Source organism: Mastigoproctus giganteus, chromosome 7 (assembly GCF_048544385.1).
Source record: "Mastigoproctus giganteus isolate SK-2022 chromosome 7, ASM4854438v1, whole genome shotgun sequence".
In the NCBI taxonomy this organism is placed as follows: Eukaryota; Metazoa; Arthropoda; class Arachnida; order Uropygi; family Thelyphonidae; genus Mastigoproctus; species Mastigoproctus giganteus.
Window position 1 is genome coordinate 103,905,573 of NC_143581.1, and position 18,346 is coordinate 103,923,918.

Here is an 18,346-nt window from a genome sequence, read left to right on the forward strand (position 1 = left end):
TATCTGATCACCTCGCAGATGCCTAGTCTCCAGACATTGTAATTTGCAAAACTTAAGCCTTTCTTCTTAAGAGCTACACTTTGTTCCATTCACTAATCTTGTTGCCCTTCTCTGTACTCGCACCAGCATCTCTACATCCCTCTTGAAATGAGGCCTCCAGAACTGTATACAATACTCTAGGTGTGGCCTGACCATTGCCTTATACAAGAGAATAATCACCTCCTTATCCCTGCTAGAAAAATTCCTGTATATCATTGACAAGACACCATGACCTACTCTTGCAGCCCATCTGCACTGCTCAGAGAACTTATATCTGCCTGCACAATTACCCCAGGTCCTTTTTATTCTCTACCACTGTCAGTGTAGTACCACAGAGTTGATACGTTGCTCTGGGGTTGCTGTTTCCCATATGTAGTACTTTACATTTGTCAATGTTAAACTTCATTTGCCACCTTTCAGCCCATCTGCTCAACCTTTCCAGATCCTGTTGCAGCAGCATAGTGTCAGTAGTGTCCTTAACAACCCTGCCAACCTTTGTATCATCTGCAAACTTGGACATTAAGCTTGATATACCATCATCAGTGTCATTTATAAATACAGAAAACAATAATGGACCCAACACTGAACCCTGAGGGACACCACTAATAACATTAGTCCACGATGAGCAGTGTCCATTGGTTACCACTCTCTATCTTCTTCCCCTCAACCATCCCCTTATCCATAGCAGCAATTTGCCTCCAGTGCCACACTGCTCCAATTTGTGCAGCAGTCTTCCATGTGCAACAGTATCAAAAGCCTTTCTAAGATCCAAATATATAATATCAAAGTTATTCCCTGCATCCAGTTCTTTTGTGACTGCATCATAGTATCCAATCAAATTGGTCAGGCAAGACTTTCCCTTAACAAAACCATGCTGTGTCCAAGCTATAACTGACGTCTTGTCTAGATGATCCTGCATTGCTTCTTTAACTAGTGCCTCCATTAATTTTCCTGGAACAGAAGTTAAACTAACAGGTCTATAATTACTTGTCAGCCTTTGATCCTCCTTTGTGAATTGGGGTCACATTTGCACATCTCCAGTCTATGGGTACCTCCCCTGAGTCCAAGGAAGCTCTCATAATTATGGCTAAGGGTTTGCTTACTTCCTTTGCTGCCTCCTTTAATATAACTGGATAGATCCCTCCACCCCATGTGCCTTTCTTGTGTTCATCTTCAACAATTTCTCCTTCACTTCTCAGTTATTACAAGATTATCAAGCTTACTGCCAGAGTTGAATACACCTCTTGCAATCCCCTCGCTGAATAACTCCTCATGTGTGAATGTCGATGCAAAATATTCATTTAGTTTGTTAGCTACCTGAGCTGGATCATCAACAGTTGAACCATCGATATCAAGTGGACCAATCTGATTCATCCCCTTCCTTCTAGAGTTTACATAAATAAAGAACTCTTTGCTGTTTTTCTTTGCATCCTTTGCCAAAGATTTCTCGTAATCTGTCTTTGCCTGCCTAATCTCCTTTGTAACTTGGTTAAAGACCAGCTTATATCTGTCATAGGCTTCTGTGTCACATGTTAATTTATATGTATCCCATGCATTTTTCTTCTCTGCCATATGTCTCATTAGTTCATCTGACATTCATTTAGGCAATATTTGAACAATATTTCTTAGTTGGTATGTAAAGCCTAGTAGCTTCCAAGATAAGTTCTTTGAATGCTTCACATTTTGAATTTGCTGTTGGTAACATCATCAGTTGGTCCCACTGTATAGAAATTAAATACTGTCTCAGACCATTGTAGTCGCCTTTACGAAAGCAATAACCCTTCCCTTTACCCCTGATGGTAGTTACCTCTTTGATGGTAGTTACCACTTCAGCACACTGTGATCACTGCCACCTAGCGGTTCCTTTATTTGCAGATTCTTAATGCATGAAGAATCACTACCGATAATCGGATCAAGAGTATTACTCCCTCTAGTTGCCTCCCGAACATGCTGATGTAGAAAACAATCATCCAATAAATCCACAAAAGCCTTGCTAGTGTGTGAGTGACCAACCCATAAATTCCAGTCAATGTATGGGAAATTAAAATCCCCCATTATAAGACTCTCTGATTTACTGGCCAACTCTATTTCCCTGTATAGTTTCTTATTATACTTATCGGAGTCATTAATAAATAAATAAATAAATATTCTGTTTATACTCCGGGACGACCAAACGGTCAGAGGAGTTCACAAGATAGACAGATTACAAGAAACAGCATTAGGCCTATAGCACACTCCTACTCAATTTTGATCTCCCAATGCTTATGTCACACCAAACTGACTCGACACTGCACTGTCTAGCGATGTCGACTGGCTTCACTTTCTTGGATTTTATGTGTTTCTTAACTGATAGCGTAACCCCTCCTCCCTTCCTATCCTGTCTATCCTTTCTGTACACATTGCACTCCCCAAATTCCAGTTCTGTATTCCTTATATCTGTGTGACACCATGTCTCTGATATCCCAAAAATAATGCCTTTGATGTTTTGAGCAATACCTCAAATTCATCAAATTTATTTACTAAACTCCTAGCATTGGTGTACATGCAAGTATACATGCACCTGTTCCTATTCTTAGCTACCCTAACACAACCCATGTGTTGACTTGTACCGCAACGACTCCCAGTAGTCTCTGAATTATCCTGCATCTTGTTTTCCAGGCTGCTGCTCATTCCAATAGAAGCAGTGCAAGAATCACTTTCACCTCTGCCAGTGGCTACTGTTAATCTATTAGTCCTTGTATCACCCCCAAGCTAGCAGTTTTCCGACCCAAGCATGCATGGGGTGAGGAGCATGTGTACAGTGTGCATTACTTTTTGGATAACCTTCATATTTCTTTTTTGTTATCCATCCTTTTGTTACACTGACTTAAACTGTGCTGTAGATTTCCCATTAATCCATAACCCAGATAACCTATAGTCTACAATATAATATTATTATCATTATTATTTATTATTGTTATCATCATTATTCATCTTAATTTTTTTTTCTGACTTGCAGATTGAATATGACAACCTACGAAAGGAAGCTAGGACTTGATCAGCATAATTTGAACAGTAGTGAGGTTAAAGTATATGATTCCAGTGATTCTTTTAATAGCTCAGATAGTAATAATGTCTCTGCTGATAACATGACTTATAAGGACAAAAATGATGGTAATAGAGAAATTACTAATAAAAGAAGTAAGGATTGTGAAATAGAAGAGAGAAAAATTTGTGAAGGAACATCAGATACAAAAGGTAAGTTGGGAGGAATAGTTGAAATTTTGCAAAGTAAGGAAGACTAAATACTCTAATGGAAAGCTGTGAAACTGAGGATTCCCAGCACATTGTTGTTGTAGATATAACTCAGGATCCACCTGTAGAACATAAAGAAACAGTAACAAAATGTGTCGAGGTTATTGACCTTAGCTCTGATGATGATACGAGCAATTGTAGTAATGAGAATAGTACAAAGAATAAATCTGGAAGCAATGGTGATGTTCTTGAATTAGCTTCAATGTTTACAATAAATCAAGATGTATTTGATTTTCCAGACATTATTGGTAAGAGATTAATTGAATTAAAGAGACCTCCTGCTTTCCTTTTACCAGATAATGTCTTGCTTCGGAAAAGAATATACATCATGGACATGAAAAAGTTGTCCTATGATTCAGAAGGCTGTAATCAAAAAAGGAAATTTCAGAGATGTGATTGGAAATGGAGAAGACAGCATAGTAATCATAGGGAAAAAGATACACCAAAACATTGTGAACGTGGAATGCAAGAAGATCTTAAAAAGTATTCTGATATATATATAAACCAGGATAATTTTGATAATCATGATACACATTCCTTTAGTTCTTGGCGTGGTTCACCTTCTACAGTGGATTCCAGTAGTAAGTGTTATAAAGGTTACCATAATGATTATAGAACAGTTTCCAGCAGTTCTGTGCATTACAGTGAATGTGATGGACATTCTAATTCACCAGTAGACTCTGGAAATGGAAAGTGGTCTAGGAATTTAGACTCTCATTATTTATCAGAAATTAATCTATTATCTGAAAAAAGAAGCATTATGAGCTGTGATTCTGCTGCTGTCCATATTAGTCACCATAATAAAAAGGTAAATACCTTTCCTTCACACTTATTAGACTGTACACTGCTTAGGGAACGTGATGATCGAGGAAATGAATGTATTGAGCATTATGGAAAGCTTGTAAAAAATTCTTCTGTAAACAGAAAATATGAATCAGGCTCTCATGTAAAAATAAATGTTCAGAAGCACAGTAGTGATCCTCAATCTGTAGAATTGCAAAGATTTGATAATCCAAGTAACTCAAAAGAATGCTTAAGTGAACTTATTCTCAGGCAAGAACCCTGTACGTTGACAGATAAATATAATAATCAAACTAGATATATGGCTAATATGACTCATCAGTTGGATGACAAGAATCAGGTTGAAAACTGGTCATCCTCACAAGCAAACAGTAACTGGAGAGAGAGAAGGCAGAGGCGGAGGAATCGAAAAAGATGGTGTGGTGACAACATACCAGAATATCAGTCGGCAATTCCTAAACTTAAAATTATAGCTAATAACTGGAAACACTTCAAAATTGAACTGCAAAAACAAACAACTATAGAAGCTTTAAAAAATGGAAATGGAGGTATCCTGTGGGAAGGAGATTGCCATCCACTTATCAAGCCTGCCTGTAGTATTTCTGCTGGTAAGAATAACTTTTGATTTTGTATCCTTTTGTAGTTTATATCTCATTTTCCTCAAAAAATGACATTTTTTCATACCAAGTAGATTAAAAATGGCATTAATCTTGTTTATTCAGTTGTTGTTATGTTATTATGCCAGGAAAATATTTGCACATCCTTTCTTTGGAATTATTGTATGTCATTATAGCTGCATGGCTCATTGAAGTAAACAAATTTTGTAATTATTGTTAATATTCTTGTTGTGATTTCAGTGTTTATATTAATAAAGAGTATTTTATTGGTTTAACATTGATATGTGACCAAAAAGTAATTTGAAAATAGTGTGCATCTCTCTCTCTACATTCAATTTCCATCTTTAGGGATGCACTGAGACTCAAAGCCCAAAAGTTGGTCACCATAACTTAAAGGATCAAAACAATCTCAAAGATGGAAATGAAGACATGCATATAGTTATCATATTATTTCAGTGCTTGCATTGAAATATAATTCTGTAACCTTTATTATTGTAACTAAAAATCACCATTGCATGTAATGTTAAGAATGGTAAAAACAAACATAGATGACAGCTCTCCAATTTATGTTGAAAACTTTTCTTTTTCACCCATACTCCAGCTCACCATTGTAACAGTTTTTCACCCTTTTTTTTCCCTCTTAGAATACAGTAAAACTATGGCTTCACTATAAAATTCTAAATTTTTTAAATAATTCTACAAATTTCTGCTTGAAGTTTCATTATTTTTTTTTATGAAAACCCCCAGACACAATAGGTATTAGAACTTATAGTACTTAGTACTGTCCATGGGTTGGAGGCTAAGAAGATAAAAGAAGATATTTGTTGATTGTAATTTTCAGGAAATATGTATGAATTTCGGTTGTTCCAGAAAACAGAAGTTGAATGAAGAAGAAGAAGAAAAGTTGGTTCTATGAGTTTGAAGTTGGAGAGAAAAAGGTCGTTGACTGGGTGCTGCATGTGTTCGGACTGCTTTGGAAGAGAGCGTGGAGATTGTTGAAGCCAATTCAGAAGAACAGTGCCTTTGGAAGTATCTGTAGAAAAGGCATGCAGCAGAAACAGAATGTCTGTGAGACACAGTGGAGAGATTCTGTTAGAGATGGGTCATTAATTAACCTAACTGCTCTCTTTTGAGGCGCCTCTGTAGCCAGATGGGAAGGAGCAGCAGTGCGTAGCACACGCTTCTTAATTAGACCGGGGTTCGAGCCTGTGACCACCAAATACGGAGGATGCGGAAAGGTCAGGAAATGACCACTGCATATCCCCGGAGCAATATGCCCTTAGTTGCTAATGCTCCTAAAAACCAAACAAAAAAACAAAACAACAGCTCTCTTTTGAATGGAATCTAGAAACCTGAGAGAGATTTTGGGGCATCGCCCCAGGTGTGGGAACAATATTCCATGCTATGGCGGATTTATGGTTTGTACAGAGTTGAACAGCTGTTTGGAAGAAAAGTAAGGCCGAGAGTGGAAAAGAAAAGCCAGTTTTTTTTTAGATGCAGAGAAAGCAATATATGTAACGTGCTTATGCCAAGAGAGATTAGAAGTCAGTGTAATCCCCAATAGAAATATATGATCTTGCCTAGAAATCAGAGTGTCATCGAAGATAAGCATAGGAGAAGAAGAATCCTTTTTGCAAGATATAAGACAGGACAGTTTAGAAAGATTGAAATCAAGTATTCTCCCATTGGAGAATTACCTGGAGATCAGCATTTAAGGAATTGGTAGTGGATATTTGAGAAGTTCAAGATGTTTGAGCAGGGCAAGGTTTCTCAAATTGGAAGGTGGAATGCTATCATCAGCAAAACTGTGGGTAGGATTTCTGGTCGATGGAACAAACACAGAAGAAAAGAGAGGGAGAAAACTGAATCTTAGGGAGCACAGCATTAGTGGAGAAATTAGAAGACAAAGAGCCATCTACCATCACCTGCAGCAAGCAGTCAGAGAGAAAACTGGATACCCAATTACAAAAATAGTTGGCAAACCATAAGATAAGATGGAAGCATCTTTAGAAGACCTTTATGCCAAACATGATCAAAAGCCTTTGAAATGTCAAGAGCAATCACTTGATTTTCACCAAACGTTTCCATTGAATTTGTCCATAGATGGGTAACATAAGCCAAAATATCATCAGTGGGTGAATACTGACAATCATTGATCAGATGGAAGGTTTCTAGATAGTTTAAGAGTTGGCTGTTAATTGGTTTCACCATTACTTAGAAAAAGTAGAAGTAATTGCAATGGGACAATAATTGTATGGGAAGAATTTGTCACCCTTTTTGGAAACTGGCTGGATATGAGCAAATTTCCAAGCAGAAGGGAAAATACCTTTGGAATAAAAAAGTGAAAAAAAAAAAGGTGGCACAGAACAGGAGTAAGTTAAGAAGCACAGGTTTGGAGAACAAGTGGAGAAACTCCATCAGGACCTAGAGTTTTCTTAGCATCAAGATTCGTCAAAATTCTTACATCCTTTTGACAGAAGGCCACAGGAGGCATTGAATGGAGGCATTGAATAATTTCATTGACAGAAGGCCACAGGAGGCATTGAATGGAGCATACTGGGAATGGTGGGAGATGGTTTACCAAGATAATACACGAGTTGGAAGAAAAATTAGGAAACTAGTAAGTCAACTTTATCCTTGGCTGAAGTGGCAATAGAACCATCTAATTTTGACAGAGGTGGGAATGGAGATGGGCAAAAGTTGCAGCCAGTAGCTTTAGAAGAGACCAGATGCTCAGCTACCATTTGGACAAGAAAGTTTTCTGCTCTTAGCCTGCTTGAAATCTAGTTTGGACTGATTAATAACTGCTTTACAATTGTTGCGAGCTTTGGTGTAGGCAGAAAATGAAACTGAAGATTTATAAACAAGCCAATTACAATATGCAACATTCTTCTCTTGAACAGACTTATCACATTTATTGGAAAACTGAGGTTTAGATAAAGGATGATATTTTAAGGTGGAGTGTGGAATGAAGGATTTCATCCCTACAAGAATAATTTCATTGACACTATCTGAGCAAATGTTGACATGAGAAATTTTGAAACAGTAATCTGACGAAGGAAAAGAAGAAAATAAATCTTGCAGGTCATTCCATTTTGCATTCTTGTAATGCCGAACAACATGATGTTGGGAAGGCCACAAGAGAAAGGTTCCATTAGAGAAAAGACCAATCACCCAAACAGGTCTAATAATCTGAAAATCATGGACAAGCGATCAAAACGGAGCCAAAAAAACCCACAACAGGAATGCACACCACGTTAGCAAAAATCATGCTTACGGCATTCCAGAATTGCAACTAGCCCTGTACAGCTCCTCCATAACCTATTATAACATAGAAGATCTCATCCATCAGTTATGAAGACAGACTGCACCCTCTGATTGTCATGCACCTGACCCTACAATTGAATTTCTGCCAGATTGTGAAGTCTATGCTCATGAGAACCAACTTTACCTTTGACCCCAGATGCAATAAGGAGGGTTCCATGTCCCTGCTGGAAACAGAAGCACCAGGCCGAATCTCGAGTCAGGATACCACTCAACCCTACATTTTATAGCTCAAGTATCCTGCCATGCAGCCTAAATGCAAGTAAAGAGACAGATCAACCCTTACAAAGGACGACTTGATTCATTCTTGGAGCTGATGGGTTCTGAAGTCTTAAAGCAGCACCTTCGTTGGAGAAATTATTCATTACAAAACTAGACTCATCCACCACTGTAGACAAGCTACATGAATATGTTCTAAGAAAATGCAATGTACAAGTTGACGTCAGGCAGATAAAGGCTAAACACCCCACGTACAGCTCTTTTCAGATCACTTGTAACCATTGCACCAAATCCCCGAATCTGGCCCCTAGGTTTGAAAGTTAAAATATTCCAAAACTTCCCAATCAAACACAAGCTCCAGGTAGCAATTAAATTGCTTCAAGTTCCCAAACTCATTTGTTTAAGTGTGCATCCTCATTTGACATTAAGCTGCATGTAGAGTGCAAAACTCCTGTATCCTTTCCTATTAAAATTCTTATCATTAAGAGGTCATATCAATCCCCAGCAATGAAAGCGCATCGTGCCATCAGAGAGAAGGTTCTCCCCCCCCCCCTCACAGATTTTTCCATTCTTGTGTATCAAAATGTTGAGTGTACATAATGTTTGACACCATGGAGGTGATCCTCCTTGCAATCAAAATCGACATTCTTTCCATTACCAAGACATGGTTAGAACCTGATCAGGAGTGTATTGCCGCTGCTCTGCCTGCAGGATTTCAAGTTGAGTTTACCTCTAGAGAGTTTTGACAGGGTGGTGGAGCATCAGTTTTTCAGTCAAAAGTTTAATTTAATTAATAAGAAGTCCAGTGAGTCCACCAATTTTGAACCACTGATCTTAACTCTAGCTCACAATAAGGCCATTATTGACATCTGCACAGTCTATGTTCCTTCCATGCCCACTTGGGATACTGTTACCAAAGTTGCTAATTGGATCTTAAATCACCTCCACCCATCTGCAGCTCATGTTGTGATGGCCAATTACAACATACCAACTCAACATGAATCTATGAGACAGCACCTAATTGAAGATATGAAATCCACTGATATTCTCCTCATCAGTGACATGCCCACTAAAGTAACTAACCAGCTCGACCTTATGTTCTCATCTGCACATTGCGTGACCCCCCCCCCCCAAAAAACATCTTTTAACTCCGATCATGACCCTCTTGCAAATTTTACTGTCTCTATGCAAATAGACTGTTCATAAGTCATGTGAATCTGTTTATAAGCTGAATAAAACATCCACAATTATCAGCCCAATTTTTTTAATAATGAAAAATGCCTTATGACTGCTACACTCATTTCTTGGCATGTCCTTGAAGGGTGCAACAACCATTCTTACAAACTGTATTAATACTGTTGCAAACTTTTCTGTCTCCAAGAAGGTTAAAATCACCCCCCCACCCCACTCAAAGGCGTGGTGGAACAAGGATCTCAATACAGCTTTTCAATTGAAATAACTACTGCACAAAATTTGGAAGGAGACAAATGATGTTGGTGAGCGAATTTCATACTCAAAAGCACAAAAAGCCCATTTCAACAGACAACAATCATCAGCGATTGCATTTTTCTTCAATGCTCAGCTTCGTATAGGGAAAATCCCCTATCGTCGTAGGTGCCTTAGCAACCAAATCCTTGTTGATCCTGACCAATGACTGGACCATATTATGAGATTTCAATCATCAAGTGTGCTTCCCCAAAACTTGATATGCCAGATCATGTCTTATCTGGATATCCTTCACAGCTATAATTTCACTTCACCTCAACTTATAAAAACTCATTCGCTCTCATCACTGTTGCAGGAGCTTATAATGTTCCTCAATGCATTGTGAAGTGCCTCAGTCCTTTTATTATTCAACCACTGCCGTCTATCTACAATGATATCCTGAAGACATATTCCTTACCAGTTGAGTGGAACAGCTGTACTGTCAGGCCTATCCCCAAGATCTGTAACCCATCACTAATTAAACATTACTGCCCAGATTTACTACTCTCTCTCTCTCTCTCTCTCTCTCTCTCTCTCTCTCTCTCTCTCTCTCTCTCTCTCTCTCTCTCTCAAACAGTGATCGACGACTACAAACCTCCTTGCCACCACAAATGCAATAACTTGCATGTATACCAATGCTAGAAGTATAGTAAATAAATTTGATGAATTTGAAGTGTTGGTCAAGACATCAAAGGCAGATATTGTTGGGATAGCAGAGACGTGGTGTCACACAGATATAAGGAATGCAGAACTGGAAGTTGGGGAGTACAATGTGTACAGAACGCATAGACAGGATAGGAAGGGAGGAGGTGTTATGCTGTTAATTAAGAAAAACATAAAATCAAAAGAAGTGCATCCAGTTGATATAGATGAACAGTGCACTGTTGAGTCAGTTTGGTGTGACATAAGCACTGTGAAAGCAAAATTAAGAGTAGGAGTGTGTTACAGGCCTAATGACTTGAGTGAGTACAGTGAACAATTGTACAGAGAAATAGTGGGCTAGTAAATCAGAATGTCTTATAGTGGGGGATTTTAACTTCCCAGATATTGACTGGAACTTGTGGGTTGGTCACTCACACACTAGTAAGACTTTTGTGGATTTATTGGATGATTGTTTTCTGCAGCAGCATGTTCGAGAGGCAACCAGAGAGGGTAATACTCTTGATCTGGTTATCAGCAGTGATCATTCGTGTATTAAGAATTTGCAAATAAAGGAACCACTCGGTGTGATCACAATGTACTAATGTGGGATTTACTTACCATCAGGTAATTAATTACCATCAGGGGAAGAGGAAAGGGCTTTTGCTTCCATAAAGGTGAGTACAATTGTCTCAGACAGTTATTAAATTCTGTACAGTGGGATCAACTGACGATGTTACCAACAGTAAATTCTAAGTGGGAAGCATTCAAGGAATTAATCGTGGATGCTACTAAAAGTTTCATACCTATTAAGAAATATTGTTCAAGGTTTAGGCCTAAATGGTTATCAAATTAACTAATGAGACTCTTGACAGAGAAGAAAAATGCATGGGATGCATATATATTATCAAGCGACTCAGAAGCCTATGGCAGATATAAGCTAGTCTGTAATCAGGTCACAAAGGAGGTTAAGCAGGCGAAGGCAGATTACGAGAAATCTTTGGCAAAAGATGCTAAGAAAAACAGCAAGGATTTCTTTACTTATATAAACTCTAAAAGGAAGGGGATGAATCTGATTGGTCCACTTGATATCGGTGGTTCGACTGTTGATGATCCTGCTCAGATAGCAATCAAACTGAATGAGTATTTTGCATCTACATTCACACATGAGTAGTTATTAAGGTTTGAAAATGGCAGAAGGTTATCAAATTGTAGCAGGGTGCTTAATGATTTTGTAATAACTGGAGGAGAAATTGTTGAAGTTAAGCATAAGAAAGGCACCTGGGGTGGATGGGATCTATCCAGTTATATTAAAGGAGGCGGCAAAGCAACTAAGCAAACCCTTAGCCATAATTATGATAGCATCCTTGGACTCAGGGGAGGTCCCCCACGGACTGCAGATGTGCAAATGTATCCCCAATTCACAAAGGGGGATCGAAGGGTGACACGAGTAATTACAGGCAGTTAGTTTAACTTCTGTTCCGAAAATAATGGAGTCACTGGTTAAAGATTCATTGCAGGATCATCTAGACAAGACTGCAGCCATAATTCAGACACAGCATGGGTTTGTTAAGGGAAAGTCTTCTCTGACAAATTTGATAGGATATTATGATGTGGTTACAAAGGAACTGGATGCAAAAAATAATTTTTATATCATATATTTGGATTTCAGGAAAGCTTTTGACACTTGCGCATGGAAGACTATTGTACAAATTGGAGCAGAATGGTATTAAGGGTAAGTTTCTACATAGGATAAAAGGATGGTTGAGTGGGAGAAGACAGAGGCTGGTAATTAATGGGTGCTGCTCTTCGTGGACTGATATTATTAGTGGAGTCCCACAGGGTTCGGTGTTGGGTCCTCTGTTGTTTTGTATATTTATCAATGATATTGATAAAGGTATATCAGGCTTAGTGTCGAAGTTTGCCGATAATACAAAGTTTGGCAGGGTGTTAATGACAGTAATGGCAGTGTGCTACTGCAACAGGATCTAGATAATTTGGGCAGATGGGCTAAGAAGTGGCAACTGAAGTTTAACCTCGACAAATGCAAAGTATTGCATATGGGTAGAAGTAACCCCAGAGAAACGTACCAACTGTGTGGTAGTGGTACTACACTTAAGGTGGTAGAAAATGAAAAAGACCTGGGAGTAATTGTGCAGTCAGATGTGAAGTTTTCTGACAATGCAGACAGGGTGCCGGGGCAGGCCATGGGGTTTTGTCAATGATATATAGAAATTTTGCTAGCAGGGAAAAGGAGGTGATTGTCCCTCTGTATAAGGCAATGGTCAGGCCATGCCTTCAGTACTGTGTATAGGCCTGGAGGCCTCATTTTAGGAAGGATGTTGATTTACTTGAGCGTGTACAGAGAAGGGCAACATGATTGGTGAGGGGAATGAAGGATCCTCTTACCAAGAGAGGCTTAATTTTTTGCAAATTGCAGTGGCTGGAAACTTATACACCACAATCAGATCACCTGCGCGGTGATCTGATTGTGGTGTATAAGGCCTTGAATGGGTTGAACACGCTGAATTCTGATGGGATCCTTCCACTTGTTTAGATTACGAACCTAAGGGGTCATAAATTCAAATTAAGAAAAGAAAGATGTAGAAAAGATGTGCGGAAATTTGCCTTTAGCCAATTGGTGGTTAATTGCTGAAAAAACTTCCATCTGTCGTGGAAGTTGATAAGTTAAATAAATTTAAGGAGGAACTGGACCGTCATTTGGAGGGAATGGTGTGATTTTTTTTTTTTTTTTTTTTTTTTGTGGCTGATGCTACATAAGCTCATTCACTTGCTTTCTTGCATTACATGCCACTACTCTTACTACTACATAGATATTGAGGTGGTGTTTCATGCTGTGAATGTCCCCTTCTCTTTTATTGCTGTTACAATTATACTATAACATCAAAAGGGAGACATGCTGTGCTGTCTGTTTGCTCTCCTTAGCAAGAGGTTGTTGCGACTTGACACTGAAGGAAGACTTTATTTGGGGGGACTGTTACCACTGGAGTACCACAGAGTGTTATCTCTGGATTGCCCCTCTGATGTGCATTAACCAAAAAATCAACTACTATGCAGATGACCTTAAGATTCCACCCCCAATCAGGCCCAGTCCCAATCTCATCACAACCACTAACCACATTAATAATAGTCTTGAAAATCACGTCCTTTCTACAGCACTTTGGCCTGACTATCAATTCTTGGAAGACCAAGATGATGATATTCTCTCTGATGACCAATCCTCCTGTGATTGTTCCCACTTTTGGTAACACTCAAATGTTTGATCGTAAACTCCATTTTAATACGCAGCTGGATAAACTCGCCTCACTGGCTTTGAGTCTTCATTGGACAACAAAACAAAATCTGTTACATGTTAAAGTTCCCAAAATAATCAAGAAATATATCAGAAGAATTATCTACCCACCTTTAATGTACGTGTTGGAAGTCTGGCCCTCAGCCACCCAAACAACTAAAAAGCCCCTTGCATCTGAATATTGGCTACTGAAATGGGCCAATATTCGGAAATCCAATCTGCTGCCACAACCCAGAACAACAGCATTAGCAAATACAGTGAGGGTTCCCCGTTTCTTCGAGCTTATTGATTCCCGGAGGTTGGTCGTCACAGTGAAAATGGTTGCGGGATTTATCTACAAGCTATATGGGATACATGCTGCTGGAGAATCCCTATTTCTGCCTTCAGGACAACCCCTAGACTGGCTCCCGGAATTAGAGACTTTTCTTGACAGATCGGTTCCTCTCTTTCCAGATGCTCTCCCAGGTCTACAATCTTGATGCTGAAAGAAAGATTTAGAAAGAAGGTGCTTTCCATGCAATGATACCAGTTGGGCTGAGCTTTTTTTTTTTTTTATAGTTTACTTCACATTATATGTCTTGGCATTGTTAACCCCTAGCCTGCATGTCATGATGGGTCGGTTGGAACATTAAGTTCTCCGTAACATCTTTTTCTTAGGTTGCAATAAAGATTCTCTCTCTCTACTTAGAAGGGTTGTTTATCAGAAAAAGATCAAGCATGTTGACTGTGTGGTTAGGATTCTCTGATATTCTTGCAGGTAAATGAACAATCTGTGTGAGGTCATTAGTAATTGCAAAAGCCTCAGCATCTGGGTCCTTGTAACTAGAAAACAGAAGCCAGCTGGAGTTGTGAACATTAAAATCACCAAGGAAAATTAACCTCGTTGTTAGGAAAGTTGGTCTGGAGAAAGTTAAATTTCAAAGAGAGGAAGTCAAAGAGTTCCAAGTGATTAGTGGAGTTGGGAGTTCAATATAGGCAACAGATGAATTTGACAAAATGTGGTAGATCTTAAGCCAGAGAAGATCAAAAAGAGGCGATTCCAAATTACTAAGTCTCTGACAGGGAATAACAGAAGGGATATATGCACAAGTACCACCTTTGAAGTGAAAGGAATCATACAGCAAGTAATTAGGACAACTGAGATGAGCAGTGGTTGAATCAACCAATAACTGGGATTCTGTTAAAAAAAAAAAAAGAAAAAGAAAAACGTACATAGGGGCTTGGCAGACTGTAAGTGGAAATGGACATCATTGAGATGAGAACTGAGACCACATACATTTGTGAATTGAATGAGGAAGTGTTTGCCATTATTTGCCTCTAATTTAAAGAAAGAAAGAAAGAAAAAGACAATCAGGTATTACTGCTAGCCTGTGCTACATAATATGTGGAATGCATGAAAGGAAATGTTACACTTATGTTAGATATAATAGTAAACTGTGCTTTATTTTGTGTCGATTGGTGAAGACATAGACTTCCGTAGCTGCTGCAAATGATAACTGTTCCTTGAAATTTTATCATATTTTTGATTAGTTAAGATATTAATTTGTGTTTTACAAATAGATTAAATAGGCTTAGTAGTGTTCATTAGATTATTTTCTAAATTTAGATAGTGATTTTGTAAGTCATATTGCTATCATGCACGTATTTTGGCAGGAATATCGTAACATAACCAGTAGTTCAGAAGAATAATAGGGTTTATATTGTAATAAAAGTATTTTGAAGGTTTTAATCACCTTTTGGGCATATACCCTTTGAATTTTACTGTATTTTGATTAGTTAATGTATTAATTTGGGTTTTACAAATAAATTAAATAGCTTAGAAGCGTTCATTAGCATAGTTTTTAAATTTAGCTAGTGACTTTGTAAGTTAAAATCTGCTACTCATACCACTATCAAAAGAGTTTTGGGAATATAGTAGTGTAACCAGTAGTGCAGAAGAATAATAGGGTTTTAATTGTAATAAATATTTTGAAGATTTTAATCACTTTTTAGGCATATCTTTTGTATTTTGCTAAGGATATAACTAATTTAACATTGATCATTGTGTTATAGCATAACTTGATAGCTAAGGTATAACATTAAACTATATAGCAGAATATGTATTACTGCATTAGCTTAGTATAGTATATTAAATTAATCAATTAAATTTATTAACCTTATTAATTGTCATTGTTAAGTAATTAACTGGGGGGTTCACATCTGGTGAGTATGGGCTTGGCACACCCAGGGTCTTGAGCTGGATATCATCAAGGTGATTCCCTTCTATTTCTGACTCTTGTTCTCTCTCTCCCACGGTAATTCAGAAAAATTTTTTTTTGGCTGGTGCAGCATAAGCCTCAGGCTTCCTTGCACCATATCGCTAATAATGATTATTATTACTAGCCACATAGTGCAAGGAAGCCTGAGGCTTATGCCACACCAGCCAAAAAAAATTTCCAGGTTACCGAGAGAGAGAGAGAGAGTAGAAGAGAAGAATGATGAGATCCAGGTCAGGACCCTGGGTGTGCCAAGCCCATACTCACCAGATGTGAGCCCCCTTGGGTTTAAATCATACCCCAGACTAGAGCAGCAAAGCAATGTGCACAAATTAGCGGGAGTGCTGTGGCTCTGGGAAGAAGGGGACAATTCTCGAACACATCACAGCCTAAAAAATGTGCAACTTTTTTAGCATTTAGCATTTAGCATTAGTAGAGGCATTTGATGCAAGAAAGCAAGCTTATGCAGCATCAGCCAAAAAAAAAAAAAAAAAAAAAAAACCCACTTCCACTTCACCCCTCTGTTCGTTCAAAATACCTGTCCAGCTGAGCCTTAAACTTATTTAGGCTATCAACCTCCACCACAAGGGATGGAAGTCTGTTCCACCAACCAACCACCCGCTGGCTAAAGGCAAATTTCCGCACGTCTATCCTACATCTGTCTTTCCTCAATTTGAATTTATGCCCTCTCAGGTGATTTTTCTGAGCTAGAGGAAGAATCCCATCAGCATTGCTAAGTTAAATACAGGCATACCTCGATTAACGAATAGGATGCGTTCCACGAAATTACTTCGTTAAGCGAAACTTCGTTTTCAGAGGTAAAAATACTATGGCCAGAATAGGGATACGTTCCTACGTAAAGAAAATGAAAAGCTTTTTTTCGAACAAAGAAAAGTTTTATTAAATAAACAGTCAACTTACATACAAAGTGAAATCACATTTTAAAATATGAGGTTAAAGTTGATTGTTTATGCTTTTTTCCCCTTTCATTTAACAATTGCCTATACGGAGTTATTGCATTTAACACTGATCGCTTAACTATAACACTTCTTCCTAAGTCAGGATCATTTTCACTAAAAAAATTTAAAACGTTTTCAATATCATTTAAGCACCTTTTTAAATCTTTGGTTGTTAACACTTTTTCGGCAGGTACTTCTTTAACTTCGCCTTCACTATCTTTGTCTTCGTTGCTAACAAGGCTTTCTAAATCTTCCACTGAAAAACCATCATCTTCTGCATTCAATAAATTTCTAACATCCTCTTCATCGACATTTTCGAAACCTATTTGATTGAGCCATCTGGATAACTTCATTTCTAATTCTTGGATGTTATTTTCTTCTTCTAGTACAACTTCTGGCCATATTTTGCGCCAAACTCCATTTAAGCATTTCTTAGTGACTTCTTTCCAAGAACTATCAATGCTTTCTATTGCGTTTTTAATGGTGTAGTTTTTCCAAAAAGTTTTAACTGTCATTTCCTCTTTATCCTCTAGTTCAGTTAAATTGCTTAAAGTTCGACGCAGATAATAAGCTTTAAATGATGCTATTACTCCCTGATCCAATGGTTGAATCAGGGAAGTTGTGTTTGCTGGAAGAAACACAACTTTGACAGGAATGCATGTGTCCAACGTGTTAAGATCAGTAGGATGTCCCGGAGCATTGTCTAACAACAAAAGAGCTTTTTCTTCAAAGTTGTTTTTTTGACAATACCGTTTTACTTCAGGACAAAAGTGGTTAACAAACCAATCAGTAAATAACTCCTTGGTAACCCACGCTTTTCTATTTGCTTTCCATATTACAGGTAAATTCATTTTTATGTTACCTTTTAACGCCCTCGGATTTTCTGAATGGTAAACTAATAACAATTTTAATTTATAATCGCCAGAGGCATTTGATCCAAAGAGTAATGTTAAACGGTCTTTGGCTGTTTTGAACCAAGCAGCTGATTTTTCTTCAATAGAAATGAAGCTTTTTGTTGGTAGCCGTTTCCAGAACAAACCGCTTTCGTCAACATTGAACACCAAATTTGGTGGAAAATTTTCACGTTTAATTATTTCCTTTAGTTTTTCTGGAAACTTATTTGCAGCTTCAACATCTGCACTTGCAGCTTCTCCTGTTAATTTTACACTATGAATCCTGGCCCGTTTTTTAAATTTCTCGAACCAACCACGAGAAGCCCCAAAGGTTTCCGTAATTTCTTCAGTTTGTTTAGATTTCAGGTGATTAAACAAAAATGGAATATTTTTTTATGTTAAATGGGGCTTGAAATTGCGGACTTCGTTATATCGAGGCTTCGTTATCAGAGGTAACGTTAACCGAGGTATGCCTGTACTCTTAACGAAATAGTTCTGTAACATTAAC

General features: G+C 38.1%; 2 protein-coding genes across 3 annotated transcripts in view; both read left to right on the forward strand.

Moving 5' to 3' along the window:
* Tsen54 (tRNA splicing endonuclease subunit 54) overlaps positions 1-3,323 on the forward strand; it is a 209,463-nt gene extending 206,140 nt beyond the window's left edge. Inside the window, exon 6 of the mRNA XM_090377050.1 lies at positions 3,038-3,323. Coding sequence (XP_090233176.1) covers positions 3,038-3,323 — 286 coding nt within the window. The remainder of the gene's footprint in view (positions 1-3,037) is intronic.
* An 8-nt stretch (positions 3,324-3,331) lies between these two features.
* The window catches only part of LOC150083116 (uncharacterized), a 178,189-nt gene continuing 163,174 nt past the window's right edge, over positions 3,332-18,346 (forward strand). For both annotated transcript variants that reach the window (XM_090377048.1, XM_090377049.1), the window contains exon 1: positions 3,332-4,742. In XM_090377048.1, coding sequence (XP_090233174.1) covers positions 3,332-4,742 — 1,411 coding nt within the window. The remainder of the gene's footprint in view (positions 4,743-18,346) is intronic.